The 27,302-nt window shown below is 40.6% G+C and overlaps 1 protein-coding gene across 2 annotated transcripts in view; it reads left to right on the top strand.

Annotated features, from left to right (window-relative positions):
* LOC122792825 (MAD2L1 binding protein) overlaps positions 1 to 27,302 on the top strand; it is a 201,898-nt gene that overhangs the window by 41,173 nt on the left and 133,423 nt on the right. For both annotated transcript variants that reach the window (XM_044060396.1, XM_044060388.1), the window contains exon 2: positions 22,505 to 22,845. In XM_044060396.1, the coding sequence (XP_043916331.1) occupies positions 22,505 to 22,845 (341 nt within the window). The remainder of the gene's footprint in view (positions 1 to 22,504; positions 22,846 to 27,302) is intronic.

The following is a 27,302-nucleotide window of genomic DNA, read 5'->3' as shown; positions in this document are numbered from 1 at the left end:
ATCTTTACCTATGTGTCTGATATTGATCCTTGATAGGTAAGGCAGTTTTTAGCCTGCAGTCCGAAGTGTATTTCTAGGCTCTTCCCACTCTATTACCTTTCCCCCTCTAGTTATTTGCTCCCAATACCTTGTTTCCTTTGCCAGTTTTCACCAATAAATTCTTGCCCCTTCTTGTCTCTTCTATACCCCTATTTGCAGTTGCCCTAAGTTCTTAGAATATTTTGTGCTACTTTATGAATACAATATTTTGTATGGCTATTCTTGAGAATCTGCATCCAAAATCCCACTTCTCCCTATTTCTTGAGGTTTCCTCCCATTTTATCATGGTCCCTTTCCACTTTGCATTATAGTTTTCTACTTGTGGTATGAATAGGACCCTTATATATAGCTCTAAAATATCTTTTCACGTCAAGTAATCCAAACAGCCGTGTTCTAGTGGATGCTTCAGCTTTTCCCACTTGAGGTTTGCCCTCTTCTCTCCCAGATAAAATCCATCTCTTTATTAATTGCTATTTAGATCTTCTCCTCTGATAAAAAATGTCTGGCCTGTGTATTAAAACTAAAGGGACTATACATTTTCAGTGCTTGTATGTTGCTATCCATATCCATAAGCAAAAGCTTCCATTTCCTCAGTTTTTGAATTATCTTTTGTTTAGTCTCCTCCCACATATCTTATCTGCCATAACAGGATCCTTTTTAACTTGTACTCCTAAGTAGTTCATGTTATCTCTCCGTTGTTGCACAAATTCATCCGTAGGACCATAGTTTACAGCCGTAGGTTTTGTTTTGTCTTCATTAATTTTATATCCCAAAAAGATTTGAAGCTGTCAGAATGTTATACAACAGTGAGATCCATTTCTGGTTTTTAGGTTAAAATAATAATAATCTCTGCAAATAGAGCCAACTTTTTTTGATTACCATACTGGTTATATCCATGCATCACGAAGTCCCTTACTTTCTTCATCAGTGACTGGAAATGTAAATCTAATAACAAAGGGGGAAGAGGACATCCCTATCTGAGAGGACTCCCCCCCCCCCCCCCCCCCCCAGCTTCCACTTTAATGTTTGCCTCGGATCCATCATGGATACTTCTAATTAACCCTGTTGAATATGGGAATGCAAATCCTTCTTCTACCTTCCTCCTGAAAATTCTCATTTACTCTGTCATAGTTTTTCTGCATCAAGACCCACATTTTCTTACTTTCTGCTCCCTTGTGGATTATCATTGTTCTGTTAATGTCAAATGTTTGCTTTATCTATACAAAACCACATTGATTCGTATCTATTAATTTTGACAACATCTTTACCATTCTTTTAGCCATTCGAGACATAAACACTTTAGAACCGTGGTTTAAAATCAAAATGGGCCTATATAACGCTTGATCTGATGGGTCTTTAAAATCTTTAGCTATTACAGCTACCGCAGCTTTCTTTTAGGATGTTGGTGCTTCCCCTCCTTTTAAAATACTGTTAAACAAAATCTTCCAGATTTTTATCACTTTCTTTCGTCCTAGCTTTCAAACATCCACGGTAATACCATATATTCATGGGGACTTTCCTGTAAATTGGTTATACATCACCATTTTTTTTTATCTTCTCTCCTCCTGCCCTTACTGTTAATTGAGCCTCCTCTACTTTATTCCATAAATATTTCCATTTGTGCTTTTTCTTGATTTCCACATTTCTTTGCTTTTTTTTGGAGATTTTCTTAAACTTTCCAAATTATTTCTAATACATCTACAGGAGCCCTGGTTATTTCCCTTGTTTTTAACATGCTCCCTAAGCTTGGCGACAGCCCTTTCTACTTTCTTTTCCCAGAGTCATTGTGCTAAAAGTTTTTGTGCTTTAGAGTTTTTATAAGAAAAAAAAGTTGCTTAATAGCAGTCTCTCTAAATTTATGCATAATATCTGTTATTTTCTGTCTAGCACTATGTAGTTGCTCATAGTCTTGTTCTGTGAGATTCCCCTTATTCTGCAATATTTCAACTTTTGTCAGTCCATCTAAATAATTCTATATAACCATATCTTTTCTTATATTTCACCTCTATTTTTTTAAACTACACTTTCATTTTTAAACTGCACTTTTATTTTATCCAACTACCTAGCTATAACTTATGAAATTTGTCTGTCTTAACTTCTGAATAATTTCAACTACCCAATCCTTAAATTCTTCTCTTAACATATGTAGGTGGGGAAGCACCAACATCTTTTGTTTTTACTTCATTACCCTGCATTTTTTCTTCTTTGTTATGGGCAGTTGACCTGAAGTAGTTTATTAGATGTGTATCAAAACTTGCATTTAAATGTACATGTTCCTGTGTTCTGTCTAGCCTACTCAAGCTGTGGCTTTGTGGGAATAGGTCATTTGTCTGAGTTATTACTGCTGAATGTGCATCTTCTGTATCAAATATTTTTATAAATTTTTTCAAAAATCCACCTTATTTTGTTGCATCTTCTAATCTTGGCCCCCAGATATATCCTCTGTGTTGCAGATCAAATTCCAGTAAATACATGCCAGTGTAATCCTCACTTGCCAGAACCCCTTTATTACTAAAAATATACCATTTATTTTTCTTCCATCACTGTTGGAGCTACTCTAGCAATTAGTATAAGTACTCTTTTGTTCCTTTGTTCACGATATTCTGCTGAATAACCACGTTGAAATCTTTCCTTTAAAAAATTTGCATGCTCAGTTATTGCCAAATGTGCCTCCTGTAACATAGCTCTTTGCACTCTGCATTTCTTAACATGGTTCACCCCTTTTTATATATATATATATATATATATATATATATATATCTGAGACCATTCATGTTCTAAGATAATATGGACAGTGCTGTCATTATGAGAATTAATTGTTCCCACCTGTTATGTACAATACATGTTACAAGACTTTGTTATAATGTAAACCCTCAAAAAATACACACCCAGAAAGCCCCCATAAACTATTAAACAAACCCACACAACTATGTACATAAAACTCCTAATAGTAACAGTTGTCCTGAGCTACACTCTCAAGTTTATTTGCCAAGTAAAACTGTTCATTACATTCTGTGTTCTATTTGCCTGCTTCCATTTAAAACTTGTTGGCTCGCGCTGAGGCCCTTAATCCAGTCATCCCCTATGCAAAAGTAAGAAAAAGCGTATCAACTCTACTTGTATTATGATCTGTATAATTTTACACCCCAGGCCCCCCCTCATCAACCCAAGATTACAGCCTGTTATTTTTAGCATAGGTTTGTCCAGGATTTTGTCTTACATTTCTTAAAACTAAAAGAAAGAGGGCAGCTTTTTTAGTTTGGTATACTTGTAACACAAAAAAAACTGTATAATATGCAGTTTATGCTATGAAATGTTTCATAAAAATACTGTTAAGAGCAAAAACTTTTACTTTGAGTTTCCCTCCTCTTCCCTCACCTTTTAATGTTTTTCCAAATGTTAATTATATGAAGTGGGGGAACTGCCAATATTTCCATTTTTTCTTATTGAGTTATTTGCTTTGTAATTCCACAATTATAAGTTGCTGGATTCCACAATTATAAGTTGCTGGTTTTCTTCCTTTTGATTTCCATCTCCCAAGTTGAGTATCTTATTAATTTCCAATGTACTCTCTATTCTTCTAGTCAACTTCTGTGCTTCTCTATCTCTCAAAAAATTTTCTTTGAAAGATGCAAAGTTTGCCCAACAAAAGTTATTTCCTCTTTAGCCTTTTCTGCATCAAAAATGGCTTTGATCCTCCAGCAAAAAAAAGTCTCACACCTGATTGCTGGAATAAATTTGCTCCTTCTGCCTGGTGTACAGCGCATAATAATTTTCCACAAATACTGTACTGTCTCCAACTTGTAGTAATTTGCCCTTCAGCCACACTTTTGTCAGACTGTACTCTTTCTGCTGGTAAAATTTGCATCTTTAGTTCAGATCTTGGCTACTTTTTCATGGCCAGGTTTGGAGCAGACGCATGATGTGCCCTTTCGGATCTACTTCAGAAGGCTGAAAAACCAAAAGACTGAATCCTCAAAATACTGAAGGATGGAATTTGCCCCTTCTCCACTGTTGTGCGATTCTGGAGTTGGTATATATTAGCAAGGGGTTTGGAAGATGCAGCCCCCCACACATGAGGGGTGCAGAGGGCTTGCCCCCTGCATTAAAATGTTTTCAGTATTTTGAGACTCGGCCTTCTGGTTTGTCAGTCTTCTGAAGTAGACTCACCCTTTCAATTAACAACTCTTGCTGTGGAATACCAGTTCAGTTGCTTATTTGTGCTTTCATAAAATTAATACAGTTCCTTCCTGTTTGTCTGGTAAAGCAGAAAATCTTAGTTTTTTCCTTATGTGCTCTGTCCTCTAATTCTACAATGTTTTGAAACTTTTTTTTTTTTAACAGTTTGATGCTCATTTTTTTTCTTCATTTCAACCACTGAATGCTGCAGTTTTATCAGCACATCTGAATATCTGTTTAAAGCTGCTTCCTTTTTTCCAGCATTTTTGTTATTTGTGTTGATATACACCTTCAGTGTTTTATTTTAATCTGCACTGTGCAAATTTGACTTTCCTCTAGATTATTGGAATTCATATCTTGCACCAGCACTGGAGCTTGAAAACTGCGTTTTGATGCAGGATTCTTCAACCACAAAAGGCAGGCAAAAACAATAGCTATGAATTTCTTTCAGGTTCTCTAAATTTCTTCTTTGCTGACAATTAGGAAGTGCAGTTACTTGCCAGTAACTGAAATTTACCCAGAAGAACAAATTCACTGACTCTGTCTTTTGAGTTTCTGTTCTCACACTGGGAGAACAGAAGTTAAGCTGTTACTCGGTGTGCAGCCATCTTTGAAGACCCTATGCATCCAAAATATTGATCTTGTTTGCTATCACTTCAGCATTTTCAAAGTTTATAAGTTGCATGTTCAGTTGTGGTTAAAGGTGAGTAATCCATTTTAGACAGACTGTTGTACATCCATTGTGACAGATGATTGTTGCCATGCCATTGGAGAAGGTAGGGGTAAGACTGTTCAGGGTGTCTGTATATTTTGAGTTGTTTCTTTTTATATTGCTGGTTTGGATACATGAGCTGTCTTGCTTATCTTTCTACCTGTCAAGCCTTCCTCCCCTGTAGGAGTGATAGCCATACACTGTTACAGGGTGTGATGCAGTACATCAGCAGTGTAGGGAGCCTCATTCTTTCTTTCCTTTTGCATCATGGAAGTCTGCAGAGTGCCATTTTTCCATCTCTATTTTTTGCTAATTAAAAACAAAAGATCCTACTCTTCTACCAGTGATTTTACTTATTTATTCATTCAATCATTCATTTAGGTCGGCATGGTGTTGATGATTCACTCTTGTCCCCCCCCCCCCCAAATAAAATATACACTGAAAATATGCAAAGACAAATGAGCTCTTTTTTTCTGTCTGTACCTTACAAATAGGACTATATCCTCTTTCATCAGCTGCTCAGTGTTTATACTACTATTTTTAGAGCTTTGATTTTAACTTCATGTTATCAAAGTCCTTCCTGCAGCTGCTTCCAATTTTCATTAAAGGCTAGTTTTATTTTTCCATAGATTCTGTTAATGTCTACAAGTTATTCTTGAAAGGAATTTTCCTTCTTGGTCTGCCTTTCAAGACCCAGTCCCACTGTGGAGCTTGAATTTTTGGAAGAAATCTGAATTTGTCCATTTGAACTGACTTGTTTACAAACTTGGGTACCTCTCTTTGGAGGCTGTCACCTCAACCTCTGCTAAGAAGATTTATGAGCTTCACTCACTTTCAGCACAAGCAGTTTTCTATGAGAACCTGAAGGTTAATTTTACATTGTGGTAACCTCTCATTCCTGCCTAAAATGTCCTCAGTGACCAGTCTCTGTTAGTGTCAGCTCTGTGACATGGAAAGAGAAAGCCCCGACTACAGCGAAGGTGATCTGAATTCAAATAGCAGCTCAAGCAAGTGCTGAATTTTGTTTTGGGGGGGGGGGTTCTGTCTCAGAGGTGTTCCTGGGTAAGTAGAGGCTTACCAATAGCAACAAGCCAGTGTAGAGAAGATATAGGCTGATGTCGCCCTTGCCACTGCTTGTGAAAGAGTATTTGTATGGGGTGAGGGGCATGCATCATCCCTGTTCTCGCATTACCATAGGGGTGGGGTTAGGGCTATAACTTATGCCCTTGGTTGCTGGAATGCTGGTAAGGGAGTAAGCAACCTTCATTGGCTGCCTGTATATTTTCCCCAAGGTGGCTGTTTCCACACTGTATACTGGGCAAAAATGCTCCTCATGCAGGGAAGCAAAAAGGGCTGTTGATTTTTGCACTTGCTCTGTCTTGGGCCTGCTTTCATTCTTTCTTGGACATGGCCTCACTTGTCTCGTCACTCACCAAAGGGGAGATGTGTTACGTACTTGGCTCACTCACACTTAAACTGGTTTATAAGTGTGGTCATGGGATCAGAGTTAAACCATTCCACCAAAACATTCATGGATAATGGGGTTAGTTTTACCATTTTACTTCACAGAACTCCCACAAACAACAGCAAGTCTGACAGCAAGTTGGCCCCTCTGTCAATATTTCTTAAGGAAAGCCCATCTTGCTGAACACACTTTTTTTTTTTCTCCTCCTTTGTTGAAGCGGGGGGGGGGAACACCACTTCAGGGTGCCTAGTAGCATAGTCTACCACTTTCAAGATGCAGCTCTTAACTGTGATGCCCATGGTACTAAGAGGCCCCATAATATCCATGGCTAATTATGTTGAAACTGCTCCTCAGTAACTGGTAAGGCCACCAGAGTAGTCTCCTGTCTTTCCTATTGTTTCAACACTGCTCCTGTTCATAGGTGTTTACTAGGCTAACAACCACAAGGGCCTTTTTAAGCTTAGCCATGCATCCCAAATATCTGACAAGTTCTGATACCCTTGATAAGTGTAAGGATGGGCCTGGGAGATGAACCGTTTGCAAGTTACCTGTTTGCATCAGAGACATAGGTGCCAAACCATGGATACATTTCCAGTTTCCCATCCAGTTGTCCAAGTTGCACTTGAATTGGATTAGGGAGGAACTCTGCTTCACATGGATGGGGAGCCTATTCCATAGATGGGGTAGTCTCTGGGATACATACCTCTCTCTCCAGCAGGTCCTATTTGTATCACAGGCAAGATGCAAGTCTTTAGAACAGGTAATTCTGGTACTGTTTGTTTTGTGGATATGCAAGATTTCCACCACAGTGGGGTCTGACAATGGCCTGTATGCCAGGTATGGATCTCCCCTCAAAAGCCTGTAGGAGACAATACAGGGATAGGGCCTTGAGGTGGTCTGTATAGGACATATTGCGTACGCTCTGTATTCTTTTAGTGAGGAACCTGTAGTTGTTCAGTTGTTGGCAATGCCTGGTTAGGTACATACCAAAGGGGCATTGTACTCTATGATAGGTCTGATGAATGCTGAATACAGTGAAACAATGACTTCCTTGGACTTGGATGCCATACCTTTATTTAAGTTGTGCAACATAGAATGATTTCCTCACCACTGTAGACACATGATGATCAAAGGCTAGATTACTATCTGTGTGTGTTCTAGGTCCCTGACTACTGGGTCAACTGTAAGGGGTATGTTGTCAATATGATAGTTACCAGGGATGGATAACTTCCAAAAGGATACTATTATGCATTTATTGGCATTTAGCTTGTCCATGACTGACACCAGTTTGTCTGTTAGTCCCTCCTGGAGAACATTTGTGTCACTGTGAGATTCAATGACTGCTCCTAATTTACAGTAATCTGCAAATTTAGTCAGCCAGAGACCACTGACATTGGCCTTGATTTCTGAGAAGTAAATTCCAAAAAGGAGTGGTCCAAGGACTGATCCCTGAGGGACTCCACTTGTGACTGACCACCTGGTAGAGGTGGACTCCCCAATTCTAACTTCCTGGGTCCTGTCTGTGATCCAGTTGGCTCTCCACCGAGTGACATAGTGTTTGTACGTAACCTCTTGAGTTGTCAACAATGCCCAAGTGGGGTATTGTCAAATGCCTTGGCCAGGTCAAGGTAGGCAGTGTGAACGATTTTGCCCTCCTCCATTGTTTTGGTGACCTTCTCAAAGAAGTCCACCAGGTTGAGTAGGCATGATTTGCCCTTGACTAGACCAAACTTGGTTTTGTCCAGTGTTTGGAGGTTTACTATATCTCTATTGTTCATCTCCATAATTCTTTCCATGGCTTTACATATAAGACTAGTGGGTCTGTAGATGGCCCACCTATGTGCAGAGGGATGACTGTTGCCTTTCTTTATTCATGAGGTACGAAGCCTGTTTGGAAGCTACAGTTAAATAGTAATTCCAGAGGCCCTGATGGGCCATGTTTCATTCTATTTAGAAGGCAACCTGGGATATTGTCTTGGACCCATTGATGCACAGTGTTCTTGATCTTAGAGTGAGCATTAAGGACCTGCTCCCTAGTGATATTAGGGGGAGTTGTAGTTGACATTTCCTGAGGGAAGGTTGAGGGGAGAGAGAGGAGTTAAGTTGGAGCTGAATTTATCAGCCATGAGGTTTGCTTTATCTTCTGGCTCAGTATAGGTGGCTCCATTTTTAGAATGAGTTCTGCGCACAATTGTGTATTGCCTTTGAGGTTGCGGACACAGCTAAAGGAATGCTTTGTGGTTGTCCTTGGCCTGGGAGGCCAAACTTACCTCAAAATTGGCTTTGGTAGACTTTATTTGTCCTCAGTTTTGTTTAGTTAGTGCTTTTATCCTTCTGGGTACTGTACCCCCTAATTTTTGCCATGATTTTCTTCCTCCTTTTATACATCTGATTGATTTTGTGATTCCACCAGGGTGGCTTGTTTTTTGTTAGCTCTGTACTTCTTCCTGGTGGGTACAGCTGCCTCTGTGAAGCTATTAACATGCTTGTACAGGGTTTCTGTGAACAGTTCTGCATAGGCAGAAGTGTTCTCAGGGTTTATAGGGGCTTGAAATTTTGCCAGGTTCTCACTTAATAGCAGGAGGTTAGGCTTAGAATTGTACATCAATATTCCTGGTTTAGCTGGGGAACAGAAGGAGACTATTTTGTGGTCTGACCTTGCCAGGGAAAACATTTACAGTAGGGGGTGTGCAGCACTTGCCCAGATCCAGTATGGTTGCACCCCTGGTTGGTGTATTGACTGTCTGGTCCATGGAGTTTTGTGTTTACAAAATTCAGGAATCTGTGCATGTACGTTTGATGTCCATATAGGATTCCCAGTTAATAGTGGGGTAATTAGTCACCCATGAATATGGTACTGGGTTGGTATGGGTTTCTTGGGACCTTGCAAGGAAGTGGTATAGTCTTGCAATGGCTTCCCAGTAAACATTTTGCATAAGCCTTTTGGTGTGATTCATGCCAAGATAGTCTTAAAAGGAAATGCCATGAGTTAAGAGCAGAAGTGCTTGAGATGGGACCTTTGGGACTTCTGTTATTTTCTCCCACTGACCTTTTGTCAGTTGGTCATTCTCTGTGTAGTAGCTCCTTGTTCATGCATACAGCTTCCCTGCCCTTGAAGATTTTGAGCTTCCTAGATGTCCTTCAAGGATGCATCTGCAGTCCTAACATATGGGTTGTCCTGCCTCAGGCAGCCCTTCGGTCGGCCGGATTCCAAAGTCTGGGTCTGGCCTCGGCTGATGTCGCACTTCACCCGACGTCATAGCTGCTGTGAATTGGGTATAAAGGCATCAGCCGACGCCATTTTCCTCAGTCTTTCTTGCCGCGCGGTGCCCGAAGCAGAAGCTGTTCGCAAGTGCCGGTCGGTCAGATCCAGAGATTTCTACTACCGAAGACTTCTAAAAGCTAAGTACCCGTTGGGGACTCTTTCTTGCCTCAGCCGATGTCAGAAAAAGTAAATAATTGTTTAACTTGTGGGAAACAAATACCTCATAAGGATTTCCACTCTTACTGCCTTCCTTGCTTAGGCCCAGACCACGACGTATCAGCTTGTCTAGCCTGTGCTTCCTTCAACCGACGGACACTTAGACGTCGGTCGGAGTTTGCAGAGGAGTTTTTTGGTCCCGCTTTTGCTTACAAAATGCCGTCGGAGACTCCGACTTCACAATTAGCTAAAAAGCATAAGGAAAAGGACAGACACTCGCGGTCTGCGGTTTCGGCCGAAACCACGGTTAAGCCAACCGCGAGTGTGTCTGTTTCGGCTGAAGCAGAGTCCTCGGTTCTTCCTTCTGCCGAAAGCATGCCTCCAATAGCCGAGGCCTCACACAGCATGGCTGAATCTGCTACTGAAATTTCCCCTGCTGTAGCAGGCACCCAGGATTTATCAGATACTATTCCTTTAGACATATCTACTCCTGCACGTGGAGCTGCTAGGCCCCCTGCATCTATGTCTATCAAGGCTTTTTCTAGGGCTAAAGCAGCTAAATCTTCTAAGGCCTTGCCTGCTAAAACCCCCTCAGGCCTACCTCTAGTTCCCAAATGCTCAGCCTGGCTGAAGATCTCATTTCTTTGATCAGGGGATCCCAACCTCACCCAGACAGGGCCTCTCAACCCCCTCCAGAGAAGAGGCCTAGAGCAGAGCCCCCGGATCCTGTTTCTACAGACTATTCCTCGGATGATTCAGAAAACTCAGATCCTCCAGAAGGCCCTTATTCTCCTTATGAGGATTCTGATGCAGAAGACTCCATTCCTTCTGCTTCTCCTCCTGAGGAATTTTCTTTTGGGGAAACCTTACATGCTATGAGAGAGCATTTTCAATGGCAGGGCCAGGATTTTTCAGATTCAAGGAAAAGGCTAAGGACCTTTTTACATTTACCACAGCATAGGCCTTTAGCCATTCCTCCAGTACTAACAGTTGTTGATGATGCATATAATGATGCCTGTACTGCCCCTGACTCTCTTCCCCCGGCCCCTGCCAAGCCCGACAGATATTACAGGGTCCCGGACACACACTTTCACTTGTATAAGGCTCCTATTGCAGATCCTGAAACCATTTCACAGGGCCCCAAAGCTGTAGCAGCTGCCTCTGCCAAAAAAACCCTCCCCTCTGAAAGAGAATCTAGAGCATTAGAGAGATGGGGTAAAAAAGTTTATACTTCTGCTACTCTTTCGGCTAGGGTCTTAAACTGTCAATTCCACATGATTCAGTATCAGGAATTTTTGTTAGACCAGCTAAATAAAAAACTGTCCTCTCCTGAACCTATAGACCGTAAGTCCCTTCAGGATTTGGTACATAACACTCAGCAGGTCAGTAATCATTCCTTAAAATGCGGCTATGATGCACTGGAGGCTTCCTTTAGATCAGCTATGACTGGAACAGTGATTAGAAGGCATGCATGGTTAAAAGAGCAATCCTTACCAGACCATGTAAAGTCAAAGCTCCTAGATGCTCCCATGGAGAAACAAAGTTTGTTTGGTTCCCCTGCACAGCAAGTGCTAAAGAAGGTGGAAGAAAAAGCAAAATCTGTCCAAACAGTCAAGGATTTCTTACAGGTTCAGCCTCCGAGGTTTAGTAGAAATTGGCCTTCGAAGAATTGGTCCTTTCCAGACACCTCCAGAGCACAGAGAGGCAGAAATAGGCGCCCAGGAGGCAGAGGGCAATCCAGAGGTGCCTACAGGGGACGTCAGTGGCAGCCTAACAACCAGAGAAGTACTGCCACAGATCCAGCTACGACCACTTCCACAGGACAGACACAATGACTTGACTCTGATACCGCCTACCAGGGAACAACTGGAAGCACCCTTAGGCGGAAAGCTAGCCTTATTTTCCGTAAACTGGCATTACATTACAGGAGACAAATGGATTTTACAGACAATAGACAAAGGCTACAGGTTTCACTTCCACACTCTACCAAAAAAGAGAGGAATGCCAAACCTACCACCAAACCAAAAAACAAACGCTCTAGGACAAATCAACCACCTACTAAGGATGAGAGCTATAGAAAAGGTACCTCCTATGGAACAAGGGCAAGGATTTTTTACTCCAGACTTTTCCTGGTACCAAGAAAAGAAAACCAATGGAGGCCTATTCTCGACCTGTCCGCTCTGAACACTTATCTTATTGTTCCAAAATTCAAAATGCTGACCCTACAGCAACTTCTTCCCATGCTGGGCAAGGAGTCTTGGCTGGTGACTCTAGATCTCAAGGAGGCATACCTGCACGTCCCTATACGACCAGATTGCAGAAGATACCTCAGATTTCTTGCAGGATCAGAGCATTATCAATTCTCAGCATTGCCCTTTGGCTTGTCTACTGCACCCAGAGTATTCACGAAATGCCTGGCATCAGTAATTGCTCATTGCAGGCTTCAGGGAATTCAGATTTATCCATACCTGGACGACTGCCTCATACAAGCGGACAACAAGACCAAATTAACAAAAGATTTGGAAAAGGTAATACAACTACTGCAAGCCCTGGGATACACAGTCAACATGAAAAAGTCAAGGCTGGTACCATCCCAAAGGATAACATTCTTGGGTGCAGAACTGGACACATCAAATCAGATGGCATTTCTCACAGCAGAAAAGCAAAAGCAACTACCACTCTATTTCATGGCATTAACAACACAGAACCAGCTTACAGCAAGGAAAGTCCTGCAAGCCCTGGGTTACATGGCATCCTGCATAATATTGATTCCACATGCCAGGCTGCATATGAGGAAGTTGCAATGGTACCTAAGGAATGTATGGTCTCAACACAAGCACAGTCTAGAAGCCCAGATTCCAATAATTCCATGCCTGAATCAGGAATTCCTGTGGTGGGCTCAGGCCTGTCAGTTGAACAGGGGACTGCCTTTCCACAAACCTCACCCAAGCCAGACTATCACCACGGACGCATCAGACCTAGGCTGGGGGGCACACATGGTGGACAAGTGTATACAAGGCCTATGGACACAAGACCAGCTGAACCTTCACATAAATCAAAAAGAGATGCTGGCAGTGAAACAGGCACTTCAGACATTCAGACCTTTTCTTCAACAGGGTCATTTGCTGATAAGGACAGACAACACCGCAGTCATGTGGTATATCAACAAACAGGGAGGCACACACTCATATCCTCTATGCCGGATGGCAATGGACCTGTGGAATGTGGCCCTGAACCTCAACATTCAACTCCAGGCCAAATTTGTGCCAGGAAAAGAAAATATACTAGCAGACACCTTAAGCAGAACTACCACGGATGCCCACGAATGGATGCTGCATCCAGACATCTTCAAAACCATTACAAAGAAATGGGGACTTCCAGAAATAGACCTGTTCGCATCCCCACACAACCACCAATTGAGGAAATTCTGCACAAGGACATACCACCCACTTGCTTGGAAGGTGGACTCCTATCCTTCAGTTGGGAAAACCTGACAGCGTATGCATTCCCACCTCTTCCTTTGATGCACAAAGTGCTACTGAAGATCAAAGAAGATCACCCAAGGATCATCCTGATAGCTCCAGACTGGCCGAGGCAGCATTGGTACCCGCTACTGAGGAGTATGTCTCGGACACACGCATGGCCTCTACCTCTAGTTCCTTTACTGCTAACACAGAACAACTACAAGATCCTACATCCAAACTTGAAAACACTACAGCTAGCTGCTTGGAATATTACATAAAACAAAATAACCCAGATTTATCTCAGAGGGTTAAAGACATTATCCTGGAGGCTCGCAGACCCTCCACAAGGAAGACTTATTCAGCAAAATGGAAAAGATACCTCATTTGGAGTGCAGCAAAAGGAGAAAATGTATCATTAGCAAACATTGCTAACATCCTGGAATACTTAGCAGAACTTTTCCACAATGGCCTGTCTTACTCCTCCATTAAGATTCATGCATCAGCAATTTCAGCAGAATACAACATGGATCCTCCAGTCTTCTCTCATCCTCTACTCAGGCAGTTTCTGAGAGGAATTAAAAATGTAAAGCCTCCAAGGAAGCCACGGTTGCCTACATGGGACCTTAACTTTGTGCTGGAAAAGTTAACACTTCCCCCTTTCGAACCAGCAGCAACAGCAGAATTACAGTTCTTATCTTGGAAAACTGCTTTCCTGCTTGCAATCACTTCAGCAAGAAGGGTTTCTGAATTACAGGCATTAATGGCAGTACAGCCCTTCCTTATCTTCCATCAGGATAGAGTGTCCTTGAGAACTAACCCTGCTTTTATGCCAAAAGTGGTCTCCAGGGTTTCATTGAACCAAGCAATCCACCTACCAGCATTCCTCCCCAACCCACAGAACAGGGGGGAAAGATTACTACATACCTTGGATGTGCACAGGCAATTGCGCTACTATCTGGACAGAACCAAGACCAACAGAAAAACTGACCAGCTTCTGGTAGCATATGCAACAGGAATGGAAGGAAAAGCAATTTCAAAACAGACAATCTCAAAATGGATAGGAAATTGCATTAGATTTTGTTACTCTCTTCATGGAAAGACAACTCCAGAAAACATCAGACCTCACTCCACAAGGGCTACAGCCACTACTACAGCTTTCCTACGAGGAGTGGCTACCAAAGACATTTTAGAAGCTGCTACTTGGAGCTCCGTGCATACATTTGCCAAGCATTATAATCTACCTTTATACTCCAGATCCCGAGCAGGTTTTGCAACTGCTGTTTTGCAAGGGATCTTAACTACACCATAATCATCTTAGTGCCTCCTCCCCCAGTTTGGCTATGGTATTCTACCCATATGTTAGGACTGCAGATGCATCCTTGAAGGACATAGTACAGTTTTGTACCTACCATAAATGTAGATGTCCGAGAGGTATGCATCTGCAGTCAGGATTACCCACCCTCCTTCCCCTCTGTGGTACTCCTAGGGTATTTGCCCATCTTGTAGCTAGCTGGGGGAATCTATTATGGTGTATTTGTTTGTATATATGTATTTACATGCTTATATTGTTTGCTCTCTACTGTTTGGAATCATTTGTATTTATCCAAATTTAGCCTTCCTAGAGGGCACCTGGCATCTGGGGCAAGAAACACTGAGGAAAATGGCATCGGCTGATGCCTTTATACCCAATTCACAGCAGCTATGACGTCTGGTGAAGTGCGACATCAGCCGAGGCCAGACCCAGACTTTGGAATCCGGCCGACCGAAGGGCTGCCTGAGGCAGGACAACCCATATGTTAGGACTGCAGATGCATACCTCTCGGACATCTACATTTATGGTAGGTACAAAACTGTACTTTTACTTCCCTTAGGTTTTCTACAGTAAAATCTGAGAGCTCCTGCTGCCAGAACTCTGATTCTTCCCTCAGAAGTCTGTACCTTTGACTCGTACTCAGACATCCTGCTACCTATCTAGCTCTTTCTTGAGTTGGCCACGTCACTAGTTTATGTTGGCATACATATTGGCTGACTCGTCCCCTTGTTATCTTTCCTATGTGATTGTCTCCAAGCATGGCTACATGTACATCAAGACATTATGTTTGCAAACACTTGGATCATCTACTGTGATAACCTCTGACATTGCCACTGGCTTGTTTGTATACCCCTTCCCAGCCCATGTGAACCCTGGCCAGTGAACATTTCAAAAGGTGTCCATTCTAAATGGAGTGGACTGATTTAGTAAATGTTCTTAACATCTAGGAATTATCTGCAGCCCCCCTTTAGAACCTGTTTAACTATCCTCTACCAGCTTTATGGCCTATTCTGTGTGGTGTTTTGGAGTAGTTTTAAGACAACTCACCACTACTGTGGTACTACTTCTGTTAGCTCGGCTCATGTGGCCTTTCGATGGTCTTCCTATTTATTACTGCTACAGTAGCCTGAGCTGACCCAAGATAATTTTAGGCATCATGCCTTCAGACCTTTACTGCCTCCAGAGTATGCTCCTCTAAGGCTTTTGTGGATGGAGACCTTCCATTCAATAAGTTTTAGTTTAGTATTCTTACTTCCATCTTCAGGAAAAGTATTTTAAAGCTAGAAGGAATTTTAATGGACTGTCATGAGACTATACTATACTTTTTAAATGGGAGATCTTTTTTCTGTCGGTTTAAAAGTTGTTTAAAGTAACAAACTCATTTTTCTGTGGAGAAATTGTATTTCTTTTATTTTGTGGGACTGGCAAAGTAAAGTGCTTTTTACTGTGTTTGTCTGTGGAAAAAATGACTTTGTTTTTAGCATTTGTTGCTCGATTTTTCCCAGGGGGAAGAGGCGCAATTATCAGCTTGATCATGGAACTTTTTATCTGGTCCTATGGTCAGCAGTTTGCCTCAGCCGCAGGTGGGTGACTCTGCTGTGGGCATTAGTTGTACCTCAGACCACTAATCCTTTGCCCCAGATCCCTCTGGTGAAGCATCTACAGCCACTATGGACTGGGAGTTAGCCAAGTCCTTTGCAACTGTTGGGGTTTTCTCAGTGGGCAAAGGAGAGACCCACTCATGTCTTTCCTAGCAGGGGGAACAGGGAAGGCTTCCCTGTTTTGTCAATGTCGTGCCCATCCCTGACAAAGCTGCAGTCATTAACACTGCTAGTCCCATCTTTCTTGTCAAAAAGAAACCTTAAACAAACCAAGTCTGTATCTAAACTTCCTCAAATTTCCTTAGATAGGAATAGTTTACTGGGACTGGCTCAGTTTAATTCGGGCTATTCTTCTTAAAAAGTAGTTTCTGGTAAAAGAAAGAGGGATACCTCATTTCCTGAAGAGTTTCAAGCTTCTGAAGCTTCTCCCTCCCTTTATCCCCCTTTTTTCTCCAGGGTATGGTTATTTATCTTGTGTTCTTCCTAGCATTGTTCTTACAGGGCTTGGCCTCCCTCTCTGTGTTGGCAGGAAAACTCTCTGAAGGGCTTGGCAAGCAAATTTGTCTGTTACTGAGCTCCACTCGAGTTGCCAGACAGTCTGAGGGTATGGATAGTACCCTAAAACTTTGAAAGGTGACCAACTGTTCTATACTTGACAGGATATAACCCATAAAGCTAAGGCTGCTGCAGCAGTGCACATTCAAACATCTACTGTTATGGTAGGTTTAATTACACAACTGTACATTTCCTGCCCTGTTTCTTTTAATACAGGAGTCATACTTGCCCTTCTTTGTTACATTGGAAGCATTTTTACTGAGACTTCCTTTGCCTGGTGAACCTGCTGTGAAGATTTTGCCTGACCACCTATTTATTTTCTAATCCCCCTCTTGTGTGGTTGTGCTGTGCTACGATAATCAGACAGAAGTCTTCCTTTTTTATCCATTTTCTTAGCGTTAATTCCATTTTTGATCTCTTAACCAGATTTCCAACATTTTGTCAGTGGTAACTTGACATCTGCTCACCGGGTCTGTATTATGCAAGTGAACACACTAAATTGTGAATGCTATATAATTGACCCAACAATCCCAGAAAACCCAAAATGTCGAACACACAATCAGCGATCCCCCCCCCAAGGAAAAAAATCGCTGATTTTTTTAAAAAAAAAAAAAAAAAATCAAAACACACAGTGGGGGCTTTGCCCCCCGCACCCCCCCCCACTTAAATATGCCAAGTCTGAGATCGCACCACAGTGGAGGAAATGGCAAAGTCCTGAAAACGTCTCTGTGACTTTTTTTTTTTTCCCCCTAGGGAAAAAAACGCTGTTCCATGCTTTAGGTATTTTGCCATTTCGCATAATGACGTTCGACCTAAGCATTCGCAATTCATTGAGTTTGCTAAAATAATAGGGACCCTGCTCACCCACCTATTAAAGTGCTTATTGTTGCAGTTAAATCACAGACTTCTGTTTTTTTTTTTATTTTCTAAACAATTTCCTATAAGCTTGAATAATGAGCTTAAACATTTTCAAAAGCACATACGTACTGTAGAGTTAGGAGTTCTTGACAAAGCATGCACTGCCTTAACTGTGAACAGAGGAGTTGAAACCCTCAGCAGCCCTCCCTCTTTAATTTGTTTCAAATTATGCATATGACATTCAAAGGCCAGAATACAACAGTCGAAAACCAAGGGGGCAGTGTAGTACTGAGCACTGCACCCAGGGCTATGATTTGCCCTTTGTGTCCTTGGAATATAATTTAATTTGGTCATGCTGTCACTCTTACTATATTTGTGTAGCTTTTCAAACTGTTATATTCCCTCAGTTGTTTTGATGTTTGTTTTGCCTAAATGCAGCTCCATTTTTCCCAGTTCAAGCTGCATTGTGAGGTTGAATGGAGATTTTCTTTGCTGCATATTCTTGACAGCTGTTGGCAGAATGTCTCCAGTTTCTGTGAACTCTGCTTTACCTGCATCTAAGGTAGCAGCTGTCTCATCATAGGTCATACTGGCAGGTTGGATTCTTTTCCTTTGTTAGTCAGTTGGACGCTGATATTTTTATGTTCCATGTGGCTCATTTTCCCATTTCATAACTACTGTCAATGGCATTTTTCAGTCTATTGTAACACTGACATTTGATTGCTACAGAGCTTATTTTTCCTGTTCTGTGTTCTGGCTAAAAATAACTTGCAGTGCAGGGTTTTCTGTTATGTATTTACACATGCTTTCAGATAACAGAACCTTCTGTCTCGTAATCTACACCAATGTCACCAATTAATGAGGGGCGATTGGCCTTAAGAGCATAGAATAAATGCATTCTGCAGATTCTGGTAATGGCAACATTTGTCACACCCCAATGAGGCTTTACACTGTACAGCAGAAAATTGAGTTACCACTGGTCTTCACCCATCTTTGACCAAGACCAGTCTTAACCAACAGCATTTTAAATTTGTCCAGTATTATTGTGCATGTATGCAAATGCATACAGATATTTCCTAGGAAAGTATAGGATAACTATAGCTCTCACACTGCACACTCTTTTTTTTTTTTTTTTTTATTTACAGTCACCAGCTAGACTCCAATGTCATACAAAGAACACTGTTACTATTCACCCGTTAAATGTGGTAGCAATAACTTGTAATTCTCTGAAAGGTGTAAACCAGCAATGCAGTTTATGCCATTTTGGTACACGCACCGTTAAGCAAATAAAACACCCACAAACTTTTAAAATTGCATAATAAAACTCCTGAAATAAAACAAAGCTATAATTTGTAGTTTGTTGTGTGTGTTTGGTGTGTGTGTGTGTTTGGTGTGTGTGTGTGTTTGTGTGTGTGTGTGTTTGTGTGTTTGTGTGTGTGTGTGTTTGTGTGTGTGTGTGTGTGTGGTTTGTGTGTGTGGTGTGTGTGTGTGTGTTGTGTGTGTGTGTGTTGTGTGTTGTGTGTGTGTGTGTTGTGTGTGTGTGTGTTGTGTGTGTGTGTGTGTGTGTGTGTGTGTGTGTGTGTGTGTGTGTGTGTGTGTGTGTGTGTGTGTGTGTGTGTGTGTTTGTGTGTGTGTGTGTGTTGTGTGTGTGTGTTTGTTGTGTGTGTGTTTGTTGTGTGTGTGTTTGTTGTGTGTGTGTTTGTTGTGTGTGTGTTTGTTGTGTGTGTGTTTGTTGTGTGTGTGTGGTGTGTGTGTCTACTCTGACATGAATGCAAACCAGTTTTTCCAGACCCACTTTGGCATGAGCTCTGTCTAGGAATGCAGTCCACTTTTGCAAACATCAAAAGAAAAACAGAATGGGTTCGCTAAACTATCTTCTTTTCTTGGAAACACAGGCTCTGTATTTTTCAAAATTTGGACTATTCTTTCCTGTTCCTATTGTCTAACTCATGGAAGGGTAGGGTCCAACTAAATAAGGTAGTACGTTCTTTGATTTTGTGTGCACATTTGAGAAGCCAGGTGTTTGTTTTAACAGTTTTAATGGATTTCCACTGAAAACTGTCATACACTCTACAATTTACATTTGCACTGTCTGCACATGCTGCACATTTTATATTCTACAAAGTTTAGAACCACCTTTAAAAAAAGGCGAGTTTCGCTCAGTCAGTCAGATTTGTCCTGAAAGCAATTTGTTTTGCTTTAGCTTAACACCACTTCTCTACAATCTGAACAGCAAAAAAAAAAACACCAAATCCCATGAATTTGTATCAGATTTACTGATGTGAAACCAAAGAGCTACTCAGAAAACATGGGCTATTGTATTTCTACCTGAATTTAAGGCTATATTTGGTAAGGCACCTGTGATTTATATATAGTAGAGGGGGAAATAAATCTTACCAAAATATCCCTCCAAATTTTTTTTTAAGTTCAGGTAATGCTGGAGTGTCAAAAATGTGTATATGTGGTTGCTGTAAATATATAATGATGGACCCTATGTTAGCTTGGATGGATACAGTAGACCCTCCTGATAGATGCAACTGTATTTCCTGTTCAGCCTTTTACGTGGGGAAGACTAACATAAAGTTAAAGGAGAGAATATGAAATCAAAAAAGATAAACAGAGCAATGTTCTGTATAGACATTTGTTGAAATGCCCCACTTTTAGAAGGTTGCTATTTATCTATGTATGTATGTATTTTTGTCCATTGATAGGATTTCTAGTAATGAGGTAGGGATCTTGAAAACTTGCTTGAACAAAAAATTAATGTGGCAATTGCATCTTAATGCGTGTATTGAGCCACGAATAAATGCTTCCTTGTCATTGCTTAGGATCCTTAAGAATAGGGCTGCAATGGTTTAATGTTTGACTGTAGCATGGGGGTCAGACGCTAATATTAAAGTAACATTTCATGGCCCACATTGGTGGTTACTTTTATACATTTATGAATAATTATGTACTTGTAAGTGGTGAACATTATTGTATATGATGAATGCATTTTAACGTATACTTTTTCCATTTTTTTTTTGTATACTGAGAGAATAAATGCAAATGCCAGCAGCCAAAGGTCACCCAGGAGAACAAAATGTAAAAACCAAAAACTCCAAGCGACCACCACAGCTAAAAGCATACATAGCTTATTAAAAATAAGGTAGGATAAGCGCTTTCACACACACTGCTTCTTCAGATCCATATAACAGACAAACATTACACCCAAGTGTAAATATCTTAATGATAAAACAACCAATAAAAACTAATCAATAAAACAATTAATTCACTGATGTGATCTATGCTTCTTAAGAACAGTTTTAAAGGCATAGTAGCATTGATTCCTGGTAATCTGTCTGCTTGCATTCTTGCTCTCCACTGCATTTCAGCTAGTTCTACTCTGTTTTTAATATCACCCCCACTTCTTTTTTTATACTACACATTTTACATATATTTTTGGTGTTACTTACATTTTATTAAATTGTAATTAATTTACTGTTGATTGGCAACACTTGATTGCATATTTTGATCCGTTAAAAATTGTCACTTCTGGTATTTATAAACTCTGAAGTCCCCCGCAGTCTTTGTATTGATTGAAAGTGCTTAGTTTTGTGGCTTCTTATCAATAAATCTGATAGAAATTCATGGGTGTTGATGCATTTTTTTGTTTAGTTTGCTTTTCCGTTGTACAGGGTTACTTCTCTAAAATCCCCAAATGTCTGCCCATTCTAAATGCTAGATTGACTAATTTCATTTTTGTGGTAAGTTTATACTGCTAGGTTTCAGACTTCTCTTGTTAAATTATCTCTTCACGTCTTATTTGTAGGTAAGGTGCTTTATTTGATGTCATATCAGTCCACTGTCAACAGCATGTATTTTCCGTCCTCCAATGGTTACCTTTTCTTTTGTGTTATCCTACAGAATTGGAACTATAGTATCTATGTTAACAGTGCTATCATTTTTAGATTCCACTTTAACCCATTGTACCTCATTCCCTTTGTTTTGTTGCCTTTATTTTCAGAGGCATGCACATATTTTGTCCCTCCCCTTTAGAGAGGGGTGTACACTTTCCTGTCTCATGGACTGGGCAATTGGTCCTGATCATTGAAAATAAGGATAGAACTTGGCTAGGCTTGTAAGGGCCCTAACTTCCTATGTTCCTATATGATATTTTCCCTTCTGTTCATCCTTCCTTGGTTTGATGTGATATTTTATTAATAGCTTTGGGTATGCTATGGTTTTCTTGCTTCCAAAATATTAGGATGATGATTCATCCAATCTTGTGGATTAAGCAGCTTTTGGCCCTGGTAGTTTGCCTTTGTTTCTTTAGTTTTGTCTTGCTCTTTTGGCCTTTTACACTTCAAAAAAAAAAAAAAGCACTAATCTTATATTACTGATCGCAGAGTCTTGCCACAAACTGTTGAATTTTGAGGGGAGAGGCCAGTGTTTTTGATGCTTTTCTCTGTCTCTGCCTTTGGTGGCAGATGAAACATAAAAAGAAAAAACTTCCCACTATGGTTCCTGTTTTCTACCCAAACAGATGCAAACCATTGCACAGCTTTCAGTTTTAATCCCACATGTGGTTCCCCAGTGTTAGAATTCTTAGCCCTGAATAATGTGTGTGCAGCCTAGCCTTAGGCAAGGAGAGCAGGTAACACTGCAGAGAATGTTACCATGTATGCTACTTGTCTGAGGCAAATTACTCCTATACTGCAAGTGTCTTTCCCAGCGAGGTAAGTTGTCCATGAGTAGACAAAGCATGCAAACGGTCTTCCTTTTGCAGCTGCTTGTATGATCGCAAAGATTTGATCCCATCATTCTCACAGTGGACCTAACTAGAGTATCCATAAATTGAGAATGAAACAGACTATTGTGATTTCAAAGTTAATGTTTGCTGTTTTTTCCCCTACTAGACTCTTCCTTATGTAGATCTGGAAGTAAGAATAACACCAGAAGCTCAAGAGAGGAGGTGTGTCAGATTGAAAGTCAAGAAACAAGAAGGCAAACTGTTCTAGCCAGTGAGACATCTATCGATCTAGGTGTTCAGGATGCAAATGAGTTTCATGGAGAGATATCAAGGATTCTTCCGGATGGCAGCTGCCTGGTCCCTGTGGTGTTTCCTGGTTGTATCGCTCAAGAAAGCTGCTGCAAGTTTGTCTGTGAAATTTTCAAACATGTACTATACCAAAGAGCACAGCTACCATTACCTTACGATCAACTTGTCTTTTTCCATAAAAAACAAGAAACTAATCAGGTAAGCTTGGATTTCGGCTTTAAGATATTTTTTCAGCCCGGTAGCTTCCCAGCAGATGCAGAGTTGTAATTGCTTGTATGTGGACTTTGTGTTGGCTGCTTTACTCTAAATTGTGATACTTGCCTACATATACATTTTTTTAGAACACTTGTAACTTTTACTAACACCTGTTTGGCAGTAAGACACTGAAGCATAAAGCACAAGGTGGGGGAAAGAGTGTTATGATGTTTTGTTACATCCCTGCTATCTTAAATGACACTTTGTATGATGATCTTTTTGTTGTTTTGATGGTGTTGCATCAGTGCTTCTCTCCAAATACACAGGATTATGACTGGGTTGCTGATCGTAACTTGCTTATGTATTCAAGACGGATATGCCAAGAAATTCACCTTGAGAGCAAAGCTTTTGACAGAGATGCCCAGAAATTCACCTTGAGAGCAAATGTTTTGACATCCATTTTGAGAACACACAATTTTACATTACAATCCGAGATCCAATCATAAATTCTTTGTAATGCATGAAGATGTTTGTTCATAACTAGTAACAGAAGCTTTGAATATGAATTAAAAAAGTGTTGTACCAGCTTTGAAAGATGGTAGTGCATTTGGTAATCACTGCACATCTTCACATATTCCCTGTATAAAGGACGAAACTGGTTGCCAAATACATTTTAGTGAATGTAGACAGCAGACAAGACACCAAGTTAAAATTAATCTGTTCCATATTCTACTGTTGTTTACACTGAGATATTGGCTGAGTAGCACCCTGGATCATGGCTACTGTAGTGCAAAATGTAATATTAACAGCGTAAGGGATGCTTAACAATTGTTAAGCACCCTTAAAAGCATTGTTAATGTCTGGTCTCTTGCTATATTAGCGTTGAACCAGGATGTTATTTAACTGATATTTGAGAATAATAATGGCACTGCTGCTTTCATGTGAACCTTTAGGCAGTTAAATAAGATGTGGAGAGCAAATATAACTGGTTAATCCCAAAAGCAGTTATCACTAGAAAAAAATATACATTAATTATATTGTCTTTTTATTTTTGCTACATTTTTAATATGAATGCACACTTTTTCCTTTGCTAGCATGATTGTTTCATTTTTGTTGACCTAGTTGGGTATGATGTTTTTGCAATGGAAACAAAAGGAATCAACTTTACAGCTAGTTGACTGCTAAAGTGTATATTGTCTGTCTAACCTTAAGGTTATATAACACAGATGTTGTACTGGATATTTAATGTATGTTGTTCTTTCAGCTTTTCCCAGTAAGGGGTCGCCACAGTGGAACTCCGGTCCGCTAATGATTGGCAGTAGATTTTTTTTTTTTTATGGTACCGAGGTGCCAGCTCGACGCCCAACCTTCAGTGAAGGCACACCCATAATTTAATATATTAACTAATCTATTTTTAGGATTGCCAAAAGTATATTTGCTAAGTTAGTGGGAATTCTAGTGGCATCTTTTTCCTTTTGTAGTTGCAATTTAGCTTTCAACTTGTGTATGCACTGCAAAAAGTAATGTAAAATTAGTATTAATTTTTATTTCTCTGTATTATGGCAATGTCAGAACATCAGGTAACAAGATGGAAGTCTCCCCATCTCTTTTTTTTGGCCTCCTGCTGTGAGATGATCATTTCCTACAAATGTTGCCCCCCCCACCCCCAATTTCCCCTTTCAGACTGAGCGGCTTATGCCGAGACTGGGGCTGCCATCCTTGGATAACATCTGGTGGAGAATAGTTGTGTAATCTTTGGGGGGAAACATGAGGTCAAGAACCCTGGCATTTTATCCATCCTCATAATAGAGATTTGATGGTGCATTACCTATTCTCCAAGGTCTAGGTGTGCAGTGTTTACGTGTGCAAATGTTGCAGTATATGTGTTGATATCAATGTCTGCCCTGGCTTTCCTATGTATAAATAATCATGTGGTCCTCTACTGCTTCCTAACTTCCTCTGGAGCATAGCATAATGGATTCACATGCCCTCTCCCTGAGGTAAATTAGGTGGCTGTTTACATTTAAGCCCCTGTACCCGCTGCTCACTTTTCAGGTCATTAGTCCATACCAGTTTGGCATTCCCATGCAGACTGAACCAAGAGGTCAGACAGCTGCTTTTCCTTTCATCCATTGTTTGTCTTTCTCATTGGAACAAGTTAAATCGATCCATCTGCAACCCCTTTTTTCCATTTTTCACATGGGTTTAGGGTATCACTTCAATAGTGACAGTCATCTAGAGCCAAGGTTTACACTGCCGAGTGGCTTGACTTGTACAAATGCAGTATTGATTAATCCCTTAACTTGTTGCAACTTCACCCGTGATTGGACTAGATCCCGTACTACAAGCTGATCGACCCGTAATACAAGCTTATTTTACTGTCTTGTGCTTTCCTTTTTTTAGCATAGCTGTGGTTAATACATCCCCAGAGATTTGTTTGTTAACCACATGTTAAGCCCACTGGATGCCTGTAGTGACTTGGACACAGTATCTGGTTAAGAGACTTGCTTAGATCCTCACAGGTTGCAAGTAGAAGCTGTATGAACCCCAGGACAACATGATGAAGCTTGTTAGTAGCCTCTACCCTTAACCCTCTGAGCTAAACCACCAGTGTTAGTGGGAGGAGTCCAGGACCCTCCTGTTACTTAAAATATATTCAAAGGTTATGCCATTGTTCTTGGATCATTAACACATTCATTGTTGTTTTATGAATTCTATGGACAGCTGTTTGTGTTGCATAGTTTTGTGAGATGTTAGTGTTCAAGTTTAGATTAGTTTGTTTTATCACTTATGAGTAGTACATGTATTGTAGAGTTTAAACTTGCTTCTATTTTGTAGTACTTCCGTCCCACCAAGGAATATTGTCTTACTAATGTCTCTGTCTGCTTAACCTGTCAGAGGATCATGGTGTCTGTCCTCAAGACTCCCAGAATTGCTCTTTAGCATCTTATAAATACTGAGTTCCCCCAGTTACTACTATCCAGGTTTTTCTTAATGCTGGCCACTCTTTTTACACTAATAAACTACATTGTCAAAGTTTCTTAAAATAAAGGATAGTTAAATAATGTTAGGTTATCTGAGGTACTTGGGAATTGGATTCTAATGCCCTTTGTTATGAACTGTGTTTGTATTACGGACTACAGCATGCTGCATTTTTTCTCTTGTTACAAAGTACATCCCTTTCTGTGTGTGTGTGTGTGTGTGTGTGTGTGTGTGTGTGTGTGTGTGTGTGTGTGTGTGTGTGTGTGTGATTATCGTTTCTTTGTATTAGAACTTTTGCTTAGTTAAAATTGCTCAGTAAGCTAGTTAAGGTCTTAAGCATACATGTCTTATTAGGTTATATTGTGGGCTCTTTAGCATGTTACGATTGTGTTGGCTTCATGAATATTCGGCAATAAAGCAGCTAAAATGCAGAGGCTTTATGATATGTATAATTATATTGAGCATTCATGTGCTCCTTAGTAGGACAGAGTAGCCTTTACAGCAAGAACATGTTCATATTCCAGCTGTTTGAACACGCCAACATGTGTATGTGAAAAAACCCACATGTCTGTGTCCTCATGAGCTTCTAATACAAGCTACTGCTTGCAGGTTACTTTTCTATATTAACTGGTTACCAGTAAGAACGCTCCTTGAAGTCCCCTATCAGAAAAGGATAGTAGCAACTTCATTTCTCGGAAATCCAGTTCAGGAAACAATGCATGCAACTTTAAATTTTCAAGCACACACATTGTGTAGCCCTAAAATCTAGTTCTTGCTGTACTTCAGCACAACGTTTATGAAACTAAAAATCCAGTATTGTCTGGAGATGTGAGTTGGCATTACATTGGATGAAATCCTTTCTCCTGCAGAACAGAGAACTTCTCTGTCATAGGATTTATGACCAATGCACAAAGTAAATTATGTAAATGTCAACACCTAGCATCTCCATCCAAGTACATTTTTTATAGGTGAGCGTTGACATTTATCAGAGTTGCAGTTATGTCAGCTGACTCCCTTGGTACTCCTGTAGTTGGGGACCCCTCCTTGACCAAAGACCAAACAGCACCCCCTGACTGACTGTAGCATAATTATGCTTCCTTCTTGGTACAGTTCCTAACCAATGCACTTGCATGCAAAGCAAGTCATTTTTGTGGCTGGGATATAGGATCACAGCTACTTGACCTCCAACACTGCACTCATACCCAGCCATCCCAACTGTCACTGATTTTGTACAGCGACCATTCAATACCTACTGATCACACCCACTTATAGCTTGTGCCCAGGCTAGCCACCTTGTCTGCGCTGCTGTAGCTATGGCACTGACATCTACGTAAATTGCTAAAGGATTGCAAATTATGATCTGGTCATAACTGTGATGTGGTCCCCTGGTATCACCATTAAGTTTACATAGTCATTATAAAAAGGGATGAAGCAACAGCCAGAGAGATTGAAACAAAGTTAAGAAAAGCCTCAAATTG

The sequence above is a fragment of the Protopterus annectens genome, chromosome 1.part0 (genome assembly GCF_019279795.1).
Source record: "Protopterus annectens isolate FY-2018-M chromosome 1.part0, PAN1.0, whole genome shotgun sequence".
NCBI lineage: Eukaryota > Metazoa > Chordata > Ceratodontiformes > Protopteridae > Protopterus > Protopterus annectens.
The sequence above is the reverse complement of the archived record's forward strand: the minus strand, read 5'-3'. Positions and strand labels throughout refer to the sequence as shown.